The sequence below is a fragment of the Scyliorhinus canicula genome, chromosome 5 (genome assembly GCF_902713615.1).
Source record: "Scyliorhinus canicula chromosome 5, sScyCan1.1, whole genome shotgun sequence".
NCBI classification, from domain to species: domain Eukaryota; kingdom Metazoa; phylum Chordata; class Chondrichthyes; order Carcharhiniformes; family Scyliorhinidae; genus Scyliorhinus; species Scyliorhinus canicula.
The window spans coordinates 43,017,081-43,040,554 of NC_052150.1; the positions used below are offsets into that span (position 1 = coordinate 43,017,081).

Sequence of the window (23,474 nt, forward strand, 5' to 3'; positions counted from 1 at the left end):
CTTTTGGGAGAAGTAGTTTCTTCTCAACTGCTACTTCTTATCCTAAGACTACAACCTCACGTTCTAGAATGCCCCACAAAAGGCACCCGCTCCAAGTATACTTCATCTATACCTTTTATCATCTTGGATACCTCAATGTGATCTCCACTCATTCTTCTAAACTCTAGAGTATGGGCCTAAACTGTTCAATGTCCCTTCATACGACAAACCCCATATCTCTGGAATCAACTTAGTGAACCTTCTCTGAACTGCCTCCAATGCCACTACAGCTGTCCTCAAATAAGGGGACCAAAACTGTCCACAATACTCCAGGTGTGGTCTCACCAATACCTTGTATAGTTGGAACAGCACTTCCTTGCCTTCATACTCTATTCCTTTAGCTATAAATGCCAACATTCCATTCACTTTCTTTATTATCTGCTGTACCTGCATGCTAGTTTTCTGTGACTCATGGACGAGGACCCCCAGATCACTCTGCATTGGAGCACCCCGAAGTCTCTCCCCATTTAAATAAGTTTACTTCCCATTTCTCTGACCAAAATGCATGACCTCATACTTAGCCACATTAATCTCCATCTGCCACATTTTGGCCCACTCTCCTAAACTATATTCAATTGTAAGGTTCTTATTTCCTCATTGCAACTTACTGTCCCACATATTTTTATGTTGTTTGCAAATTTGGCTGCAGAACCAGAAGCTTCTGTCCCTGTATCCAAATCGTTTATATGGACTGCAAATAGCTAGGGCCCAAGGACTGAACCCCGTGGCACCCCATTAGTTGCACCTTGCCATCCAGAAAAAGACCCATTTATCCCGACTCTGTCTTTTGTCTGTCAGCCAGTCTTCTATCCAAGCTAATCATTTATCCCTAATCCCATGCGATCTAACCTTGTGAATTAACCTTCTATGCAGCACATTATCCAACGCCTTCCGGAAGTCCAGATGTACTACATCTACAGGATCCCCATTAGCCACTTTGCTTGTTACATCTTCGAAAAACTCTAGCAAATTAGTAAAATATAATTTGCCCTTCATAAAACCATGCTGACTCTGATGGATAGCATTTTGACTTTCCGAATGTCCTCATATTACTTCCTTGATAATTTTTCTAACAATTTCCCAACAACACATGTTACTATCTGGTCTGTAATTTCCCAAATTCTGCCTCCCTCCCTTTTTGAATAAGGGTGTTACGGTAGCATTTTTTCAATCCACTGTTAACCTTTCCCGTGTCTGGGGATTTTGGAATATTGTAACCAATGTATCCACTGTCTCCGCTGCCAGTTCCTTCAACACCCTAGGATGTAGGGCATCAGGCCAGAGGGACTTGTCTGCCCTCAATCCTAATAATTTATTGAGTACCATTTCCCTATTGCTGCTCATTGTTCTAAGTTCTCCACTTCTATTACCTCTGTGTTGCTCATTACAATTGGAATGGTACTAGTGTCTGCCACCGTGAAAACTGAGGCATAAAGTATTGATTTAGCATATTTGCCATTTCTGTGTTCCCCACTACTGACTCTCTCAAAATCACAGAATACTATAGTGCAGAAGAGGCACTTCGGTCATTGAGTCTGAACCGATGCATGAAAGGCCCCAACCTGCCCAGCTAATCCCACTTGCCAGCACTTGGCCCATAGCCTTGAATGTTATGCATGCCAAATATTCATCCAGGTACTTTTTAAAAGGATGTGACGCATCTACCATCCTTCCAGGCAGTGCATCCCAGACATTCACCACTCTTTTTAAAAAATAAATATTTTTATTCTCCATTTTCACATTTTCTTCGGAATTTACACCCCACCAACAAACATTAAACGGTAACGAATACAATGTCAATCCCCCTACCAACAACAGAAATCCCATCATCCCACCATCCCCCAAACAACGACCCATCCGACAATATAAGCATCAAATAAAACAAACCCTTCCAAGGTGGAAAAAAAAAGGAAAAAAGAAAAAGGAATCAGGAATCGCCTATGGTCACCACTGACGTATACAGTCCACCCCCCCACCCCCCCCCCCCCCCCCCCCCAATATGCAATGCCATCCAATCCCCGAAAGAGTACCGTGAATGACGCCCATGAATTGTAGACACCCGCCCTCCCCAGACTTCTCCCCTCCACTTCCTCTTGTAAACTCCTATCCCAACCTCGGTTCCTTCCCCCAACTTTCACCCTGGCTAGACTCACCAAAACCTGTTCTACCAGGCTCCGATGGCCGCAGCCCCTCCCCCCACCTCACTCCCGTTCACTGGCCAGCTTAAACCGGCCAGCATGGAGGCCCCGCCCAGGACTCCCTCCCCCTTGCCCAGTCTCAGGAAAACCAAGAAATCTCCTTTAGCACACAACCCCCGCATACACACCCAAGCCCCAAAGAATCATCACTGCAAATGAAAGTTACATCTCTTCCCTTGTCCAAATATATATATATATATATATAAAGTCGACTCATTTAGTACATACACCAACGCGGTGAAAAAATACAGTTACATGAGGCTACATCAGTACACGACCATTTCTCAATTCTGCCACAGTCCTTCTGTCTTCGCAAACTCCTCCGCTGCTTCCGCCGTTCCAAAATAAAAGTCCTTGGATTAGTAGGTCACCCTCAATTTAGCTGGATATACTATGCCGCACTGCACCTTGCTGATCCCTCCGCAACTCCTTCCCCATCGAGGTGAGTTGATCACTGTGCTGCGATATGGCCTCTTCCATGTCCTTCAGTCTCACCTTGCTCCTGCACCTCCACCGCTGCACTTGATGCCGCCGCCCTCACTGGGGCAATCGCCTCCTCCAGCAGCACTTTCAATACTGCCCCCGTTTCCTTCTTCATCGCTTCCATGTGTTTTGTGAACTGTTTTTCAAGTTCCACAGCCATCACCTTGGTCATTTTTTCTGCTGTGAGTGATGCTGCCTCCCCTGGTGCTCCAGCCTCCGCTATCCTTACAGTTCCTGCGCTGACTTTTTCACTCCCCGGCGGACTTCCTGTCAACCCCCTTTGTCACAGCTGTTTTTCTCCCAAATTTGGACATTTCTCCTCCCTGTGCCTTCTTACAGCCTTTTCAGCCTCTGTTGCCCCTGTAGCCATCTAAGATGGACACTGGGCTACAAAATGGAGACCTGCTAAGGCTGCAGGGAAAAACAGTCAAAGTGAGGACAAGCAGCTTGCAGACGACTAATTTGCATTCTGCACGTACAGAAACCAGTTTTTGGCCAGGTGCAGAGTTTCAGCCAAAGGTGCAAATGGAAACAGATCTGCATAGTAATGAGGTGATCCAGATCCAGACCCCGCACAATAGAAACATTTAAGTATCAATGGATACTTTTGCGTAGACGCCCAGACAGAATGGCGCCACAGCAACCAACACAAAGAGCCGTACGGACCGCCCCACCCATCGAGGAACGACCCTCAGATTGGGGGGTTTGGAAGATATCGATTGGGGCAGGTAAAAGAACCGCCCCAAGGGGGCACGGACTTCTAGGACCTATAAGAGTAGACCCCGCTCATGGTTCGGTCTGTTTTGGCTCCGGCTCTGATTGCTCTGTTGTTGCTCCGGCTCTACTCTGCTTTTGCTCCGGCTCAGGACTGCTTGCTACATCGCATCCTGACTCCAGTTTCATCACCAGACGTTGAGCCATCAGCCATCGCACTGTAAGTGCCAATACAACGATCGCTACGTGATCCAGACCTTGCTAGATCTTGACAACTTTACGATTCAGAGAGTTGCAGACCAAGAACGGGACGAAGGCCTTGTTCCCTGACCTTGCCTGTTCCTGTCTAGATAAGTATTTAGTTGTTTAGTATTAGAAGTAAGTTAGTCTCTTTAGCGTATGCATGTGTATTTATTATATTTGTTATAATAAACACCAATCGTTTGGACTTACTAATCGGTGTACAGATTTATTACTTTGAACCTGACCTTGATATACTTGTGACGGTATCTCAATACGGCACCTGGCGACTCCGAGCATAATTACATATACAGAGCCATAGCAGTGTTAAGCACACGGCCTTTAAACGGAGGCGTGTTAATCACACTCCAGTAAAACGAGCAACACCCCCGGGACCGGGCGTTAAAACTCCAAAATTCCTATTCCAGAGTGGAAGCACTCCAGTGTGCGGCTGTCTCCCGTCCACCGTCACCGGAAGTTCGACCGTCACCACTCTTGAGGGTAAAAACGTTTTTCCTCAAATTCCCCTAAGCCTCCCACCCCTTACTTGTGTCCCATCAGAAATGATCCTTCAACTAAGGAACAGCTGCTCCCTATCCATCCTGTCCATACCCCTTATAATCTTGTACACCTCAATCAGGTTACCCCTCAGTCTTCTCTGCTCCAGAGAAAACAACACAAGCCTATCCAACCTCTCTTTATAATTTATGTTCCATCCCAGGCGACATTCTGCTGAATCTTCTCTGCATCCCCTCCAGTGCAATTACATTCTTCCTATAATGTGGCGTCCAGAATTGCACACAGTACTGCAGCTGTGGCCTCACCAAAGTTCTATACAGCTCCATCATGATCTCCCTGCTTTTGTAATCTATGCCCCGATTGATGAAAGCAAGTGTCCCATATGTCTTTTTCACCACCCTATTTTTTTTTTTAAATTTAAAATTTAGAGTGCCCAATTCGTTTTTTCCATTCAGGGGGCAATTTAGCATGTTCAATCCAGCTACCTCGCACATCTTTGGGTTGTGTGGGGCGAAACCCACGCAAACACGGGGAGAATGTGCAAACTCCACACGGACAGTGACCCAGAGCCGGGATCGAACATGGGACCTCGGCGCTGTGAGACTGCAGTGCTACCACTGCGCCACCGTGCTGCCTTTTCACCACCCTATTCACCTTCCATTCTGCCTTCAGCGATTTTTTGACAAACACGCCAAGGTCCCTCTGTTCTTCGGAACTTCCCAGTGTCAGACCTTTCATAGTATACTTCCTTGATAAATTACTTCTTCCAAAGAGCATCATTTCACACTTCTCAGGGTTAAATTCCATCTGCCATCTGCCCATTTAACCATCCCATCTATATCTTCTTCCTGTAACCCAAGACACCCAATCTCACTGTAAACCACCCGGCCAATCTTTGTGTCATCCGCAAACTTACTGATCCTACCCCTCACAGTCATCTCCGATTTCCTCTTCCAAGGTACCAATATTCACTTTTGCAACTCTCTTCCTTTTTATGTACTTATAGAAGCTTTTTCTGTCCTTTGATATTTTGCGCTAGTTTTCTTTTGTAATTTACCTCAGCCCTTTTTATTACTTTTTTAATTTCTCTTTGTTTATGTTTGAAAGTTTCCCAAATCTTCCAGTCTGCCACTGACCTTTTGCCACTGACGTATTTGACATACGTTAGTTTTTCTCCTTCTATTGTCCTTGACCTCCTTGTTTAGCCATGATGTTTCTTTACCCCTCTTACATCTTTCTTCCTCACTGGGACATATTTTAGTTCTGAGGAATTAGGTATCTCTTTAAGTAACTGCCACTGCTCATCAGCTGTCCTACCTGATAGCCTTCCTGCGCACTCTACTCGGGCCAAATCTGTCCTCATGCCTATGTAATTTCCTTTGTTTAATTCTAGAACACAAGTGTGGGACTCCACTTTCTCGCCCCCAATTTTGAATTTTACCATACTATAGTCACTGCTCTCTGGACGATCCTTAACTATGAGGTCATTAATTAATCCTTCCTCATTGCACAGTACCAAATCCAGAGTAGCGTGCTCCCTGGTTGGTTCCCCAACATGCTACTCCAAGAAACAATCTCTAATACATTCAATGAACTATGCTTCCAAACTACCCTTGCCAATTTGATTCCAATCTATGCACGTATTAAAATCATCCATGATTATTGAAATGAAATGAAAATCGCTTATTGTCACGAGTAGACTTCAACGAAGTTACTGTGAAAATCCCCTAGTCGCCACATTCCGGCGCCTGTCCGGGGAGGCTGGTACGGGAATCGACCTGTGCTGCTGGCCTGCTTTAAAAGCCAGCGATTTAGCCGAGTGAGCTAAACCAGCCAAAATGAAATGAAAATCGCTTATTGTCACGAGTAGGCTTCGAATGAAGTTACTGTGAAAAGCCCCTAGTCGCCACATTCCGCCACCTGTTCGGGGAGGCTGTTACGGGAATCGAACCGTGCTGCTGGCCTGCTTGGTCTGCTTTCAAAGCCAGCGATTTAGCCCAGTGAGCTAAACAGCTCCTTACTGTAGCTTTCTTATAAGCCCCCAGTATTTCCTGATTTATACTGTGCCCCACTGCAGAACTACTGTTTGGGGACCAATAGATTACTCCTACGAAGGACTTTTTCCCTTTGCTATTTCTTATTTCTACCCAGACTGATTCTACATATCCAGTGCTTATGTCATTTCTCAGTACAGCACTGATCCCTTTCCTCACCAGTAGGGCTACATCACCTCCTTTTCCTTTCAGTCTATCTTGCCAAAATACTGCGTACACCACCAAGAACCAGCGTTTCAAGTTATCCTTTGGAGTTTTGAGACATCAGTGGAGTTCTTAACATTTGGCAAGTGAAACAAAACTGTTCAAAAAAAGTTAAATGCCAGCTCTTTGAAAGGACACCAAGAAATGCAGTACTTATTTATAGCCCAATTGCACTTGCTCTGCATTCGGACAGTAGCAAAAAACAGGATATGTTCCAAACTCAACCCCACCAATGCAAACAAGTCCAATTCCTGTATCACAGAATACAGTCAGAAATACTGAAACAACAGACAAAACTAAGGAGGGGGAACAAGTTCTGATGTTGAGTCGTTTAGCAGCAAGTTACTATGCAGTTTAAATCTCATTTTCTCAGTTCGAACAAATCTAAGACCAGTTATGAGAAAAACTGCCAAGTTATTTTTAATTACATGAACACTTAACTGAATCACAGCTTTCTATCTGCTGCACTTCTAGAAAGGCCCAAATGCCCATTCTACTTAATGAAATGAAAATCGCTTATTGTCACGAGTAGGCTTCAATGAAGATACTGTGAAAAGCCCCTAGTCGCCACATTCCGGCACCTGTCCGGGGAGGCTGGTACGGGAATCGAACCTGCTGGCCTGCTTGATCTGCTTTAAAAGCCAGCGATTTAGCTGAGTGAGCTAAACCAGCCCCTAGTGAGCTAAACCAGCCCCAATGACATTCTACATAAGAATAGACAAGGCAGAAAGCAACAAAAAAACAAGGACAATCAAAACTTGAAGTGGAAAGTTAGTTTTGGTGGGAGTTTCTTGCTGCCTCATTTTACATACAATTACAGAATGAAAAGTTACTGCTCAAAAACAGGCTAATTACCCCTTCAGTTCTGCTCGCCAGTTTTCTCTGATGGTAAACCACTTAATCTAATCTCACTCTCCTGTTCGTTTCCCATTACTTTAACTTCTCTTTTTCAAGCAATTGCTTAATAATCTTTTTTTTAAATGGCATCTACATCAACAGTTTTGTGATAGGGTACTCCATATTCTGGCTAACTTCAATATAAAGAAGATAATCACAGGAATCTAATTTGTTATCTTTTTAGAGCCATAATTTTATTACCAACAGAGAGACCCTCTGGTTGTCTTTTCTAGATCAGCTCCATAACTTCATTGACTGAAGTGCCCTCAACATTACACATCTCCTGTACCCTCCACCAACTTCCATTGTTTATGTTTCAGTGAACATATCATTAAAACAGGAAATGCCATAGTTAAGAGAATGGGACTTGGGCAGCAGAGATTTAGATGACCTTGAGTTTACAGAGTGTAAAATGTGGGAGATCAGCCAGGAGTGCATCAGAATAACTGAGTCTTAAGTTCATGAACGCTTGGATGAATGTTTCAACAGAAGATGAGCTAAGACAAGGCAAAGTCAACCAATGTTCCAGAGATGGAAAAGGGTGATCTTAGAAATGGCACAATTATGAGATTGGACGTTCATCTCACAATCAAAGGTGACACCCAAGATGCAAACAGACTGGCTTTCACACTATTGCCAGGGAGAAGGATAGAGTCAGAAGTTAAGGAAAAGTGTTTGGAACTGGGAGCAAAACAATGCCATCAGTCTTCCCAATATTTAATTGGAGGAAATTTCTGCTCATCCAGTACTAGATGTCAGACAAGCACTATGATAACTTTTTAAAATATAAAATGTTTTTATTGGTTTTCATATTTTTATGCTGTCTATTTCAGTTTGTATGTTAAATTACAAGTGTCATAACCGCACATAATGTCAAACAAAAGAGCCCACGGCAAAGTCAAAATTACAAAAGGGAACTAGACCAATGAGTGACAAAAACACAAACAAATGAGGATCACTATAAATATTTATATCTACATGTTTTGATCCCTCTCTGTGACTGTGGGCCCTATTTGATTAAGTTGTCATGCCTAGTGTTGGCCCGAGCATGTATTTCCCCGCATATTGCTGCTCCATCTGGTTCTCTGCTTGCCCTTGGGCCTGTCCCCTGCGGCTATTCCCCCTTGTGTCCGCGATCTTTTCTTTAAATGGGCTTTTCTTCCCCCCTTCACGATCTGTGGCTGGTCTGTTTACCTCCGCCCCCCCCCCCCCCCCCCCCCCCCCCCACCCCAACTTATTGGCTGTTGCCTTAAAACAGGTCCTGGAACAGGTTGGTGAATGGTTTCCACATCTTGTGGAAGCCCTCTTCTGACCTCCGGATGACGAATTTGCTTTTCCCAAGTTAGAGAAATTCCGACAGGTCAGATAGCCAGTCTGCAGCTTTGGGTGACGCTGATCGCCAGCCAAGCAGGATCCTTCGGTGGACAATTAGGGAGGCAAAAGGTAGGATATTGGCCCCCTCCCATAAAGAGTTGGATACCCTGCAGACCTTTGGGCTTGGCTCCATCCTCACCCCCAAAACCTTGGACATTGCCTCGAAGAAGGCTGTCCAGAACCCAACAAGTCAAGGTCACGCGAGGGCGGCATGGTGGTGCAGTGGTTAGTACTGCTGCCTCACATACTGAGGACTTGGATTCGATCCCGGACCCAGGTCACCGTCCATGTGAATTTATAAAAGGAAAAGTCTGGGACATGCCCAGAACATAGTGGTGTGGCCTCCCTGCCACCGTTCTCATTTGTCCTCCACCTCCGGAAGAACCTGCTCATTCGAGTTTGGGTTAGGTGCGTTCTATGCACCACCTTTAGCTGCATTAGGCTTAGCTTGCACATGTGGAGACAGAGTTTGCCTCATTCGGAGCTTTGCTCCAGAGTCCCCATCCCATTTCTATACCTAGTTCTTCCTCCTCTTTTTCCCTTCTCTCTCCCAGCAGGAGTGTGCCTCCTTGAACAGTTGCCCATACAGGTCCCCACAGTTCCCCAAGCCACCAGCGTCCAAAAGCTCCTCTACTAGTGAGTGTCCCAGCTTCCTTGGGTACGTCATCATTTCCTTATGGATGAAGTTTTTGATCTGTATGTGCTGCAGCTGGTTCCCTTTGAGCAACTGAAACCTCTCCGACAATCACTGTCAACGGTCCCCCATCCTTTCTCCACCTTTTAACGGTGGTGTCCATTGTAGCTGGTGCAAACCTGAAATGGTTGCAGATGGGGGCCATGATGGACGTTTTGGTCAGGCCGAAGTATTGCCTCAGCTGGTTCCATGTCCAGAGTGTGGCTATTACCACTGGGCTTGTTAAGTGCTTGGCTGGAGGGGGTGGGAGCGCTATTGTGACAAGTGCTCAGAGGGATGTCCCAATGCAGGAGCTCTCCTTCATCTTTACTCATTCTGCTTCCAGCTCCTCCCTTGCCCATCCTGCTGTGGCCACCCAGTGGTAGTATTGCAGGTTTGGGAGGGCCACGCCCCCCAAATGCTTCTTTTTCTTTGCGGAACTATTTTGGGGATCCTTGGATTCTTCCTCTTCTCCCCCCCCCCCCCCCCCCACTTCTCCCCCCCACAAATGCACCCCCCCTTCCCCCCCCACCCCCTACATAAATGTGATGATCATTTTGTCTATTGTGTTAAAAAAAAAAGGCCTGGATCTGAACAGGAAGAGGAACCTGGGCAGTATTTCCATCTTGATCGTCTGCACCCTCCCCGCCAATGGGAGTGGGAGCATGCCCCACCTCTGCAGGTCCTTCTTTACTTCCTCCACCAGAGTTGTCATGTTCCATTTGTGGATCCGTGTCCAATCACGGGCAATTTGAATCCCCACTCAGTGGAATTTGCTTTGGGTTTGTTTGAGCGGCAGTCCTTCCAGCTCTGCCCCTCTCTTGCGGGTTCACCAGGAAGATTTCATTTAAGCTCTGGTTGAGTTTGCAGCCCAAGGAGGCTCCAAACTCTTCCAGGAGCATCGTGATCTTCTACTCTCCATGCTGTTTTGCGGGTCCGAGATGTAGAGGAGCAGATCATCCACACAGATTGAGACTCTGTGCTCTCTGATCCCTCTCTGGAGGCCCTTCTAATTTTTCGTCATTCTGAAGGTGATTGCCAGTAGCTCGATTGCCAGGGCAAATAGAAGCGAGACAATGGGTATCCCTGCCTTGTGCCCCTGCGCAGCTGGAAGTATTTACAGCTGGTGGTGTTAGTCCGCATGCTGGCTACGGGAGCTCTGTACAGAAGTTTCCCCCATGCAATAAACCCTGCTCCAAGCCCAAACTGCTCCAGTACCTCTATGAGATACTTCCACTTGACTGTGTTGAAGGCCTTTTCTGCGTCCAGAGAGATGATCACCTTTGGTGTTCACTCCACAGATGGGGTCGTTATCACGTCCAGCAAGCGCCTGATGTTCGAAGTTAGCTACCTACCCTTAACAAAGTCCGTCTGGTCCTCTGCGAGCAATCTGATAATTTGACAATAGCGAGGGAATCATCAGCATACATATATAATAATCTTCATTGTCACAAGTAGGCTTACATTAACACTGCAATGAAGTTACTGTGAAAAGCCCGTAGCCGCCACACTCTGGCGCCTGTTCGGGTGCACAATGGGAGAATTCAAAATGTCCAATTCACCTAACAAGCAAGTCTTTGTAAAACTAATGCCATGCATTCAGCTGATTTTGCCAAGGAGCAGTACTTAGATCAGAAATGGGAAGGGGGCAAGAAATTGAACCTGAAGACACCATAAGTAATAATGTTAAAGCAGAAAGATAAGCTGCTGCAAGGATAGAATGGAAACAGAGGAGAGCAGTCCCACCCAGCTGGAGAATAGTTGTAGGGAAGTTGGAGGATATTATGGTCAACTGTGTCAAAGACTGCAGGCAAGTTGAAAATGCATTTGATAAGAGCCATTTCAGTACTGTCGCAGGAGTGAAAACCTGAGTCAAGCATGAAGATCTGGGAAAGATTAGAAGGGATTTGGGATGTGTGGGTTTCCTCCGGGTGCACCAATTTCCTCCCAAAGATGTGCAGTTTTCAATGAGACATCCCTCATTTTTAAACTATTTTAAACTAGTTTTAGATTCCCCCATGAGGGGAAACATTCCTGTCAATCCATGTAGGCATTTTATATGTCAATAAGATCATTTCTAATTCTTCAAAACACCAATGAATCCAGATCCAACCTGCTCCTCATAAGACAACGCCCTTCATCCAATCATACTCTTAATCTTCTCTGAACTACCTCCAATGCAAGTATATCCCTCCTGAAAAAAGACACCAACACTATACAGTACTCAATTCCCTGTCCAATTGCACCAAAACTTGCACGCTGTTAAATTCCATCCCCCCTACAATGAAGGCTAACAATTCCATCTGCCCCCCTAATTACTTGCTGCACCTGCGTGCAAACTGTTTGTGATTCTTGTACAAGATTCCTCAACACCATAGCATTCTGTAATTTTTTTTTAAATGATACATCTGCCAAACTTTTGCCTTCTTAAATTATGTTTGAATAATTTAATTACATTTGATAACATTTTTGATGTGTAAAAGAGTGGATAATAGAAATACAGTAGATGTTGCACATTTAGACTTCTAAAAGGTGTTTGATGAAGTACCCCATATAACAAAATTGAAGTTCAATTGATAATGGTATGGTAGCAGCATGAAAACAAAATTAGCCACAGGATAGAAAACAGAAAGTCGGGGTGGATCCTTATATTTTGGATTGGAGGAAGGTATACAGTGTTTATTCCCCAGGGTTCAGCACGAAGACTATTGCTGCTTTTGATAAATAGTTCATGTCTTGAGGGCTTTGGGATACAGAGAACAAGTTTGAAGTTGGCACATCAGATGAAATTTGCAAGTAAACAAATGAAGAAGATTATAACAGACCTTCGACATAGGCTGGTAGAATAGGCAGACATTGAAATTCAACGCAGAAAAGGGAGCGGATACATTTTGGTAGGAAGAATGGGGAGAGACAAGCTAATTGGTACAATTTTAAAGAGGGAGCCAAAATTGAGAGATAGTGGGCTGGATTCTCCGGACCCCGACGCCGAAATCGTGGCCGGCGCGGAGGCGGAGAATCCATGTCCCCAGCGCAGGTTCACCGATTCTGCAGGCCCCGAAAAGCGGCAAACTCAGGGAGTACGCCGCGCCGCCAGGGATCTACCTGGGGCCACTGCCAGAGGGCCCACTCAGCCATTGTCCGGCCCCGACCGGCCAAATTCCCCACGGCGTGGAACTAATGTGCTCCAGCCGGTGGGGATACTCGCATGGCTGCTGCAGACTCCGGGGGGGGGGGGGGGGGGGGGGGGGGGGGGGGGGGGATCTCTTTTGTTGGTCTAGCTCCACGGTCCAAGTCCGCCATGGAGCACGGCGCGGCCGCTGGAGGCCGCATGCGCAGCCTCTGACCCAGAAGTGCGGAGGCCCATATCTGCAGCAAAAGCTGCGAGGTCTACTCCGGGTCCCTGCTAGCCCTCTTCAGGGCTGGGAATTTGTGTCCCTTTGATGCCAGGTTTTCTGGCTTAAAATTCTACTGTTTTGATGCCGGCGTGGGGACAGTAGTTCCAATAATGGAGAATCTAACCCAGTGCATTTGCTCAAATTTTGTTCACCTGGCCACACATCTTCAAAGCAATTAATAAAGCGCATGGGTCCCTGAACTTTATAAACAGAGGCTAAGTTCAAAAACCACGAATTATGCTACACCTATATAAAACATTAGCTAGCCACAGCTGGAACATTTTGCCAAATTCTCAGCTTCACATTTATGAAATATGTCAAAACTTTGGATCCAGAGATGAACAATATGTTTTGAGGATAGACTAGATATGTGTCAAAGGCAGCTGATCAGATGGCATGAATCTAAGTGACAAAGCCATCCCTGAGTGATGGAATAATCTCCATTTTTCTGGATGAGCATAATTCCAATGACATTCAAGAAGTTCGACACCATGCAGGACAAAGCAGCCCACTTCCAACACAATAAACATTCACTCCCTCCACCAACTCACCAAGGCTCCTCACACAACACTTTCCATACCTGTGACCTCTACCACCTAGAAGGAAAAGGGCAGCAGATGCATGGGAACATCACCACTTGCAGGCTCCCCTCCAAACCTCATGACACCATTGCATAGCCAGGCCCTGATTGGTCTTCACTGGGACTGAGGCTGGCCCTGATTGGTGGTCAGGAACGCATCACCGGCAGCATGACGTCAGACATCGGTGTAACATGGTTCTGGGGCCGATATTAGGAGGTGGCAGAGGCCATTTTGATTGGGTGCCAGAGGAGGGGGTGGTGGCGCCTATTCCACGGGGAGATGCTCCACGACTTCCCTACTGAGGATCGGGCGCCAGCGGAGGAGGTGGCAGCAGCCACCCCACAGGAGATGCACTCCTACCGAGGAATGAGCACCGGCGGAGGAGGTCAGGCTCCACCATTGCCCCCAAGATAGCTGTCGCTAACTGTGCATGCTTCATCACTCCCTGACTTGGAATTGTAACGCCGTTCCTTCAGTGTTGCTGGAACTCCCTTTCTCACAGTACTGTGGACGTACTTACACCACATGGCCTACAGTGGTTCAATAAGGTGGCTCACCACCAGCTTCGCATGGGAAAGTGGAACAGGCTACAAATATCAGTCTAGCCAGTGGCACCCACATCCCATGAATGAATGTGCTCCTCGCACTGGTTGGAGGAGGTGTGGGTGGAAGAGGCAGAGTAGAAAGGTTCAAGAAGACCATATGAAGTAGAAAAAAGCAGCCAGGGGTTACCATTATATTCCAGAATGATCCTAGAATAGTGAGAAGTTCTGGCACATGAGAGCAGGACCCAACAGTGTTCCAAGTGGTCTAGCCAGATCTGGCACTGAATAGCGAAACTATTTGTCTAACATATCCATTCAAGTTTTTGTTTCTCGGATTTAAGGGACAAAAACATGGGCTATACCAGGGTAGTGACCAGCTTGATGGGTGGTCGTGGTTTAGTGTGGACCATGGCATCCAAGTTGAAAGTGATGGCTTGATTAAGCAAAATCAGAATTTACCAGATTAATGAGCGCACAACAAACAATAACGATAAAAATTGAGTAGACAGCAACATTTGAGTAAAGAAACTGAATCGCTCTCCAAAATTATTTGCTGGGCATGGATAGGAAGAATGAAAAAAAGGCAGCATCACTCTCCCACAATGATACTTCTCTGACTTCCAACCAGATAATATGATTCAGCCAGTCTTTACAACTAAGTAATGGAACCACTGACCTTGCATAAATTGGACATGCAACACATGAAAGTTATCAAAATCTGTACAGGATCTAACCCAAACAAGTTGAAGTAATTAAAAACAAACAACCCTCTCTTAAGCACAGCTTAAGAATTTCATTAACTGTCAAGGCTCCCAAGGCTTTGTTGATGAATTACAAGAGAGGGGTCAACTTTGATTGTTGAAATGCAGAAGTTGTTTTGGTTTTCTATCATTCTGTTTCTATCATTTCATCCCTTCACATTTTTGGACAATGGTAAAATCATGGCTTGATACATCAGAAAAATGTCAGCTACACACACACACACGAATATGATCATTCAATTTATTACTTCCTGATGAGCTGCAGATTAATTCAGAGTACCTGAATGTCTGAGTGACTGTTTATATCAAAGGCACACATTAACTTAATAGCCTGCCAAGTTGAAAGCTAAATAGTCAAAATGCAAAACAGTTTCAAGCTTAACCTGACAGTTTTAATGCAAATATGGGTGTTCCATGAACTCCGAAGAAAGCATTCCAATCAGAGCATTTTAATAATTTGCATGGGAAAATATCTGAGAGCAGAAACCACAATCAAACCAGCCCACTGTAAAGTGAAAGCAAGCAGGGTTATGCAGACCTGAAGGTTGTTTTTCACAAGTCATATGTGACTGAAAAACATTCAAAAATGAAAAGCAAATTAAGGCATGTCCCATTGTCATATTGTACATCTGCTCATTCGATCAAATTCACTTGGTCGAAAATATACTTAAACAAAATTTAATTAGTGGTCAACTATCCCGAGATGAAAGTTCATTCTAATTTCAGAATATGCTATAAAGCCAAATAATTAACATTAACATTGTTCAGTGGTTCTGAAACATTATCTTCTACAACCACTTGGGTGGGAAAAAAACTTCAGGTACCACCAACCTATCCTGTCTAGCCTGCTTTTGCTTGCCACTGCAAAATACACATGAGAATCAACAGGAAGAATGGCACTGTTTTTAAACAGGGTTGCCAACCCTCCAGGATTGGCCTGGAGTCTCCAGGAATTGAAGAATAATATCCAGGGCATGGTTGTATGCAACCCTGGAGAAAGATCATCGGGTCATTATTAAAAACAAAATTAATTTTCTTTGAATATTTCATGATACCCGATATAAAAATATTGAAAATGGGGGAAAAGAAGGTAACAAGTCTTTTTACTTTCCAACAAGCATAGGATAGCACGTCACAAGAATGGATGCGTTGGCCAATTAATGACTGAATCATGGGAGCAAGTCATGCACAAAACCTCTCAGAATAGATTTGATCAGTTGCGAATGTAGTTTTTAATGAAGCGCCAATGAGATGATGTCTGGTTCCAAGCAGGAGAGAGCTTCAGTTTCATGTTGGGCTCCATGTTCAGCCGGTTCCTCGTTTTTCAGTCCCACAGGTGTTCAAAATCTGCTCTTGCAGTTGTGTCTTGTAATAGTAACATAATTATAGAATGTGTATGACACAGGAAGAGGCAATTGGCTCATTATATCAGTGCCAGCCAAAAAACAAGCCACCCAGCCAAGTCCCACTTTTCAACATTTGATCCAATAGCCCCGACAGGTTGCAGATCTTTAAAATGAGCTGAGGATTTCTGTAACAGACCCCTGCAACCCTCTGGAGTGAAAATCCCTTTTGTTCATCTCCCCTCTAATCCTTCTACTAAATCTATGCCCCTTGGTCACTAACCTGTCTGCTAAAGTAGAGGCCCTTCCCATCCACACCATCCAAGTGCTTCACAATGTTGTACATCTTGATTGAATCTTCCCTCAGCCTCTGTTCCAAAGAGGACAACCCCAGCCTCCTTTTAAAATATGTTTATTGAAGATTTTTCAGAATGGTCAATTCAACTAACAAGCATGTCTTTCAGGACTTGTGGAAGGAAACCAGAGCGCCCGGAGGAAATCTACGCAGACACAGGAAAACGTGCAGATTCCGCATAGAGAGTAACCCAAGCCGGGAATCAAACCTGGGCCTCTGCCGCTGTGAGGCAACAGTGCTAACCACTGTGTTACCGTGCTGCCCAACTAAATCCCTGAACAATGGACGGTGACTAATTCTTTAAAAAACAAAATGAATTGCTGTCATCTTAGGTAAACCCATTCTACCAACACCTTGATGGTGTACTGAGTGTTCTCCAAATGCAAGGATGACATGTGGTTACCCAATTAAACTGAGGCACTGGGCTGAGTAGGATTCCTCCACCCAAGTAAGGTGCTATTCAGCAGCATGGTGGTGCAGAGGTTAGCCCTGCTGCCTCACGGTGCGGTGGACTCGGGATCGATCTCGGGGCTGGGTCACTATCAGTGTGTAATTTGTGCATTCTCCCCGTGTTTGCGTGGGTCTCACTCCCACAACCCAAAGATTAGGTGGATTGGCCACGCTAAATTGTCCCTTCATTGGGAAAAAAAAATTGGGTATTCTAAATTTATAAAACAAAAAGGTGCTCTTTCCAAGGGCTGGTGCAGACTCGATGGGCTGAATGGCCTCCTTCTGCACTGTACCTTCTATTAAAAAAAAGGAGGGGGGGAGATTGTCCCATTTATGAAAGTCAGATTTGACACCATTAATTGGACTAATATAATTTAGTTTATGAAGCGAGGCCCAATCACAGGCCATCCAAATTCAGATAATGAACGCTAGATCTGGCAAGGTGAAAAGGCAACATCCCCAGATAGGCTCCTCTTCCCGGGGGTTAACCAGAACTTATTCGCTCTTATCCAAATTCAACTTCTACCCAGAGAAGGAGCCAAAACTCCCAAGCAACTTCATTATCTCATCCATAGTGGATACTGGGTCCATAATATAAAGGAGATCATCCGCGTACCAGTACATACTATGTTCCACCCTATTCCGATTTATCCCCTCCATTTAGTTCTATGGCAAGCAGTTCTAATACCAAAGTAAATAGAAGCAGAGACAATGGACTTTCCTGCTTTGTGCCCCTAAACTGCAGAAAGTAGCCAGAATTCAAAGCATTCAGGTGAGCACTAGCAGTTGGGGGCCCTATACAATAAACAAATCCAGGATCTAAACATTAATACAAATCCAGACCTACCAAGAATCTGAAAAGGATATTTCCACCCTCCTCTGTCAAAAGCCTTTTTGATGTCTAAGGAAACAATCACCTCCAGTTTGGGCACCAAGGAGGATGAAGAGGACACCATTTAACAGACGACGTATATTGGCTGACAATTGCAGACCCTTGAAGGAGCCTGTCTGGTCTTCCGAGATCACTTCTGGGAGGCAGGGCTCCAACCTCAATGCCAGCACTTTATCAAGTAACTTAGCATCTGCATATAAAAGTGAAATAGATCGGTACGACTCAGATTTTGGGCCCTTGTTTTTCTTAAGGATCAAAGAAATAGAGGCCTGCGCAAGTGAGAAGGGAAATGAACCTCGGGATAAGAAGTCTTTAAAAATATCTAAAATTAGAGGTAGCAATTGCTCCGCAAACTTCTTATAAAGCTCAATTGGGAATCATCAGGGCCAGGAGCCTCAGCTGTCTGCATCAACGCAATGCACTTCATAATTTCTTCTGGGCCGAATGGGGATTCACCAAATCTTCATGGCTGTCCAACTCCACTACTGGGATTCATAACCCATCCAAATAAATCAGTGCTGGCCGAACACTCCATCAGGGGCTCCGAGCTTTAGAGATCCAGGTAAAACATTTCAAAAACTGCACTAATCTTCCCAAATATCTCCACAAAATACTCTGTGGGAGGTAGGCCTTCGGCCCATCTAACGGGTCCACTGTTAGCTTCCTGCAATCTACAGCTACACTGCCCTCGAGACCATGGGGTTTTAATTTTTTAAACCAGCCTGCCATGTGGGAACTTATCACAACACCTTGCTAAAGTCAGTGTAGATCACATCAACTGAGTACCCTCATCAATCCATCTTGTTACTTCCTCAAAATATTCTGTCAATTTAAGTCAGTCACAGCTTTCCCTTTAAAAAATCCACACCAACTGTGCTTGATTAATCCACGCCTTTCTAAATTTCACTTTATCCTGTCCCTCAGAGTTAATTCCAATAATTTGCCCACCAGCGAGGTCAAACTGACTGGCATGTAATTATTTGGTCTAACCGTCACGCCTTTTTAAGCAAAGGTCCAAGTTGGTGGTCCTCCAATCTTCTAACACCACACCTGCATCCAGTGAGAATTGTAAAATGATAGTCTGACCCTCTTCTATTTTCTTCAGTCACCTGACTTAATTTCGCTTTATATGGCTGAGTGTCAAATTGTGTTTTTAATACTTCTATGAAGCACCTTGGGACATTTTATTTAAGTAAAAGGACTGTATATAAATGCAAGCATAAAATGTTGTTTTATTTCAGTATATGGCGTTTTAAATTCAGATATCCAGCATTTGCAAGCGTTATGCTTTTTGTGCTGTATAAACGCAAATACTGATTTGTGTTGGTTAGGGGATGAATGTTGACCATGGCATAAAGAAAACTTTCAGTAGTATCATTTTAGTAGAGAGATGGAGCCTTTTACAATCCATGTGAACACACAGTCAGGGCTTAGGTTTTAATGTCTCATGCAAAAGACAGCACCTCCAGTAATATACCATTCTCTTTCAGTGCAAGTATTAAGCTCAGAAAATACGTTCGAGTCCCACAAAGCGATGGTAATCCCCCATGCCAGATCTACCCTTTCAGGCTCTATTAACAGATCAGGCTAATATTTCATCATTCCTGGAAAAACACAAACCTGCCAAGGATGGTTGACGTGCTTCTGAGCTTCCGGCATCGATCAAGAACACAGACCTCCCGGCCTTCTTCGTCAACCAAGAAAGTGACCACTTAGAATCATAGACAATAATTCTGTGCTGTAACCATCTATGTGACAATAAGCTAAGCCAGGCTGACCTTTGAGGTGAAACTATAACTTCATTTTTACACCAAAGACATTAAGATCAAACAAGAATTCTTTTTTTTTTAAAAAGCAACATGAAATACAAGCCTTAAAAAATCCAGAATAAATAGTGCCGCCCAGCAGGGAATGGATACCTTAGTATTTTATGGTTGTCAATTTTGTCCTGAATAAAAAGAAACATAGTGCCAATGCCCTTTATGAATACCATTAGAGCTCGAGGAAAATTTAATAACTGGTAATGATATGTTCCGGCAACGTGTCTTAATAATTTGGGCATGCCCAACAATAATTGTCAATGTTGCATTTTGCTCCATATTTAAAGCCTTTGGTTGAAGCTTGATATGTTATTTCAATTGTGGTGCACTTTTCATTGTATGAATTGGTGATGCACCAAACAGTACAGGAGAAGGGAGAAAATGGAAGAGGCACAAAATATCCATCTGCTGTTCCTGAATTACTGGAATTATAATCCTAACAATAGTAACAAATTCTTATTGGTATTAAGAATTTGAAAATCCGCACCCTTACATCACGGCTGACAAGATCCACCAAGCTAGAAACATTCTTGAGTTTTAGCAAGGTACCACACCAGAAAATGGTGAAAATCATAACTTTACAACGAACATAAAAATAGTGAATTGACAACGTAGCATGCCCGATTCTCCTGCACCAACGGACCAAAAGCAGTAAGCAGTGGTGTAGAGCAAATTAACCACTGGGATTTCGAATTTCCTCTAAAACTGAGGATTGTCAAAGACTGAAAACACATTCAAGTGATATGAATGAAGCAGTTCCTCAAAAGCATTGTGCGTATATCAGTGGCACCTCCAATTAAAGAACAGAATTCCATTTACAGTTCAAGACATGACCTCATGGTTATCCTCCTGATCGTAAAATTATGCACATTGTGAACACTATTATCTGGGACTCTGAATTACCCCAATCTAAATGGCATTGCGAGCAAGGTCACTGAAATATTTTCAGAGAACTGCAACTGGGGTTTGCCCCAGCTAAGTCACACTTCAGGTTAAAAAGAGAAAAAAATAGTCTTGAAAACAGTGGATACATTTTTGCAGGGAATAGCAACAAAATCATTCCAGGTATAAATGGAAATGAGGTTTGAGACAGTTTGCAATGTATTTGTCCTATAATATTCAAATTAGGTTTCAAAATACCAACATTCTAAAAGGGTGAAGAAGTATAATGCTTCAATCTCAAGGACAAAGTAACTGCAGAACCTGGGCTGGATTCTCCGAGCCTCCGCGCCGAAATCGCACTCGGCGCGGGGGCAGAGAATGGGTGTCAAACCTGAGATCGGTCCCCAGAGAATCGCTGCGAGTCGGACGCGCGCGGTCCATGAGGTGCCGGTCGGGGGCCATTGAACGAGGCCCCCGCGGCATTTCTCCAAGTGCAGCTGGCTGAGTTCCCGCCGACGTGGTTCTCTCATGGTTCCACCCGGCGGGCACTCGGCGTGGCGGCTGCGGAGGGATCATTCACAGAGGGGCTATCGATCGGGGGACACCGATCTGTGGGCGCGCGTGATTTGGGGGGGGGCTATCTTCTTGGTGCCAGTCCACAGTGTGGGTTGGCCATGTCGCGTGGGGCAGCCGATACAGGCTGCCGCCATGCGCATGTGCGGACCTTCGACTGGAAGTGCAGGGCCCCAAATCGGCAGCCGGAGCTGTGAGGAGCACTCCGGGGCCGTGCTAGCCCCTGCAAATCAGAGAATCATCCTGGACTTTCTCCAGGTAAGTCCAGAGTGATTCGCGCACGTTTTTCCAAGGGCGTGGGGACATAGCCCCCTTATTGGAGAATCCCACCCCATATCTATCACTGCAAAAATGCTTAAGGTTCTCAAGCTATTTAAGTAGACTGTTTCTTCCAATGTTCTTCAGGGTGAAATACTTACTTTTCTACATATATTATTTTTTTGTAAAACAAGAGTATGAAAGGAAGATAGTTAGATGTTGAGAATATTAAAATCCTTAATTTCTTCATTAATGTATTAAAATAGGGCAGCACGGTGGCGCAGTGGGTTAGCCCTGCTGCCTCATGGCGCCGAGGTCCCAGGTTCGATCCCGGCTCTAGGTCACTGTCCGTGTGGAGTTTGCACATTCTCCCCGTGTTTGTGTGGGTTTCACCCCCACAACCCAAAGTTGTGCAGGGTAGGTGGATTGGCCACGCTAAATTGCCCCTTAATTGGAAAAAATGAATTGGGTACTCTAAATTTATTGTTTTTAAATTAATATATTTAAATCCTTAATTTCTTCTAAATTTAAGTTTCCAAATTGAAAAAGGAGTTGGATGTTGCACTATTTGTATATATATTTTTGCATAACAAATGGTTATTTTTCTTACACTCCAGCATCTCTGTTACAGATGAGAAAACAAATATTTAATAGATACTAAACCTGCTAAATACTAATATTTCTGAAGATTGTTTTTCGACTTTGTTATAAATATTACTCAACTACAATTTGAAAATCATAAATCTAAATTGCTCTCCTTTTTTGTCCCACTTTAATTAACAGTAAAAATTAATATCAATGAGATGCTAATGAAGTTCAAAACATCAACATATTTCAGAGTCATTTTGGTTTCTCTTGCTTTACTTACTTTATCGAGTTTCTAAAGTGATCTTCAGCTGGATTTTTGACAGTACAACTATTTAGCAGCCACAAATCTGCATCGAGTGAATTGTCTATAAATGAAAAGAAATAAAAGGATATTAAAAAATCAAGGTGCCCACTTTAGTATACAAGCATTGTATTTGCCCTTTGATTCTAAATTCAACAATCAAATCTAGTAAACAATAAAATGAAAACAAGAGCAACCTAAAATACATATTTTTAAACCTACAAAAAAGTTACAAGAGACAAATGAAATCAAAAATTGAGTAACAGCGGTTCATAAAGACATTATAAAAACATTTCCGCAATCTCCTCCAGCTCCCTAAACCTCCAAGATATTTAATTAATTATCGTCTTCTAAGCATCCCCAATTTTAGTTGCTCCACAATTAGTGGCCATGCCTTCATTGTCTGGACCACAATTTCTGTAATATCCTCCTTACACCTCTCCGGTACTCTACTTCACTTTCCTCCTTTAAGACACTCATTAAAACTTACTTAAGTTTGTCATTTGACTTAATGTACTCTTATGTGATTCAATGTTATACTGTATTATAATGGTCCTGTGAAATGCCTTGGAAAAGTCTCATTACGTTAAAGGCACAATATAAATTTTAAGTTGCTGCATTGGACTTCATTTGCTCAGATGTAAATGCCTCTTTGTTGCCCACCTGAGGCTTTGAGGCCTTCGGACTCTTTCTTCTACTTCCCAATCTTCAAATTTAGATAATTTGCACTAAATTCAGACCAGGCTACGTCTGTGGGTCAGAAGACTCTGGCAGAGGTTTATTTGGGGAAAGTTGCAACAATAGCTTCCATCCTCATGTTGTGAGGTGGCCCTTCTGCCACTTTATCTTTTGGCTAGGTTACTGTGAGTTGCACTAGCCAGCACAGAATGAGCAAAATGTACATTTAATAATCCAAAGGCTCTTTCCAGAGCCAGTCACCGAATCTATGAGAGGCCTGTTTACTACTGTAGAGAGTCAGAGATGGGGCTGGTATGGTGGTTGATTGATCCGTTCCTGACCTCTCTTGATTGGGCTCTGCTTCTCGGTCCAGGCAATTTTTAGCTCCCATCAGTTGGGATAGGTCTTGATCTCGTCTGATATTGTAAAGCGCGTGATGCTAAGTCAACAACCACTTTTGCACCTGTCCCAAATTTTTTCACCAATTTTTCATTTTTCCAAGGAACGCAAGAACTACCCTTGATCTCCCAAGCCATGCAAACCTATCACAGAAACTACCAAAAATAATCTATCATCAAAAAAATTGGGTGACTATTTGAAATAAAAGCAAAATGATGGAAACTCTCAGCAGGTTGGGCAGCAATATAGGAAAGA

General features: G+C 44.1%; 1 protein-coding gene across 4 annotated transcripts in view; it reads right to left on the reverse strand.

Moving 5' to 3' along the window:
* The window catches only part of cdkal1 (CDK5 regulatory subunit associated protein 1-like 1), a 781,965-nt gene that overhangs the window by 641,284 nt on the left and 117,207 nt on the right, over nucleotides 1-23,474 (reverse strand). For all 4 annotated transcript variants that reach the window (XR_005460641.1, XM_038796964.1, XM_038796963.1 and 1 more), the window contains one exon: nucleotides 22,122-22,206. Coding sequence is in view for 3 of the 4 variants with exons in the window: in XM_038796964.1 (XP_038652892.1) it covers nucleotides 22,122-22,206 (85 nt within the window). In the remaining variant the exon portion in view is untranslated. The remainder of the gene's footprint in view (nucleotides 1-22,121; nucleotides 22,207-23,474) is intronic.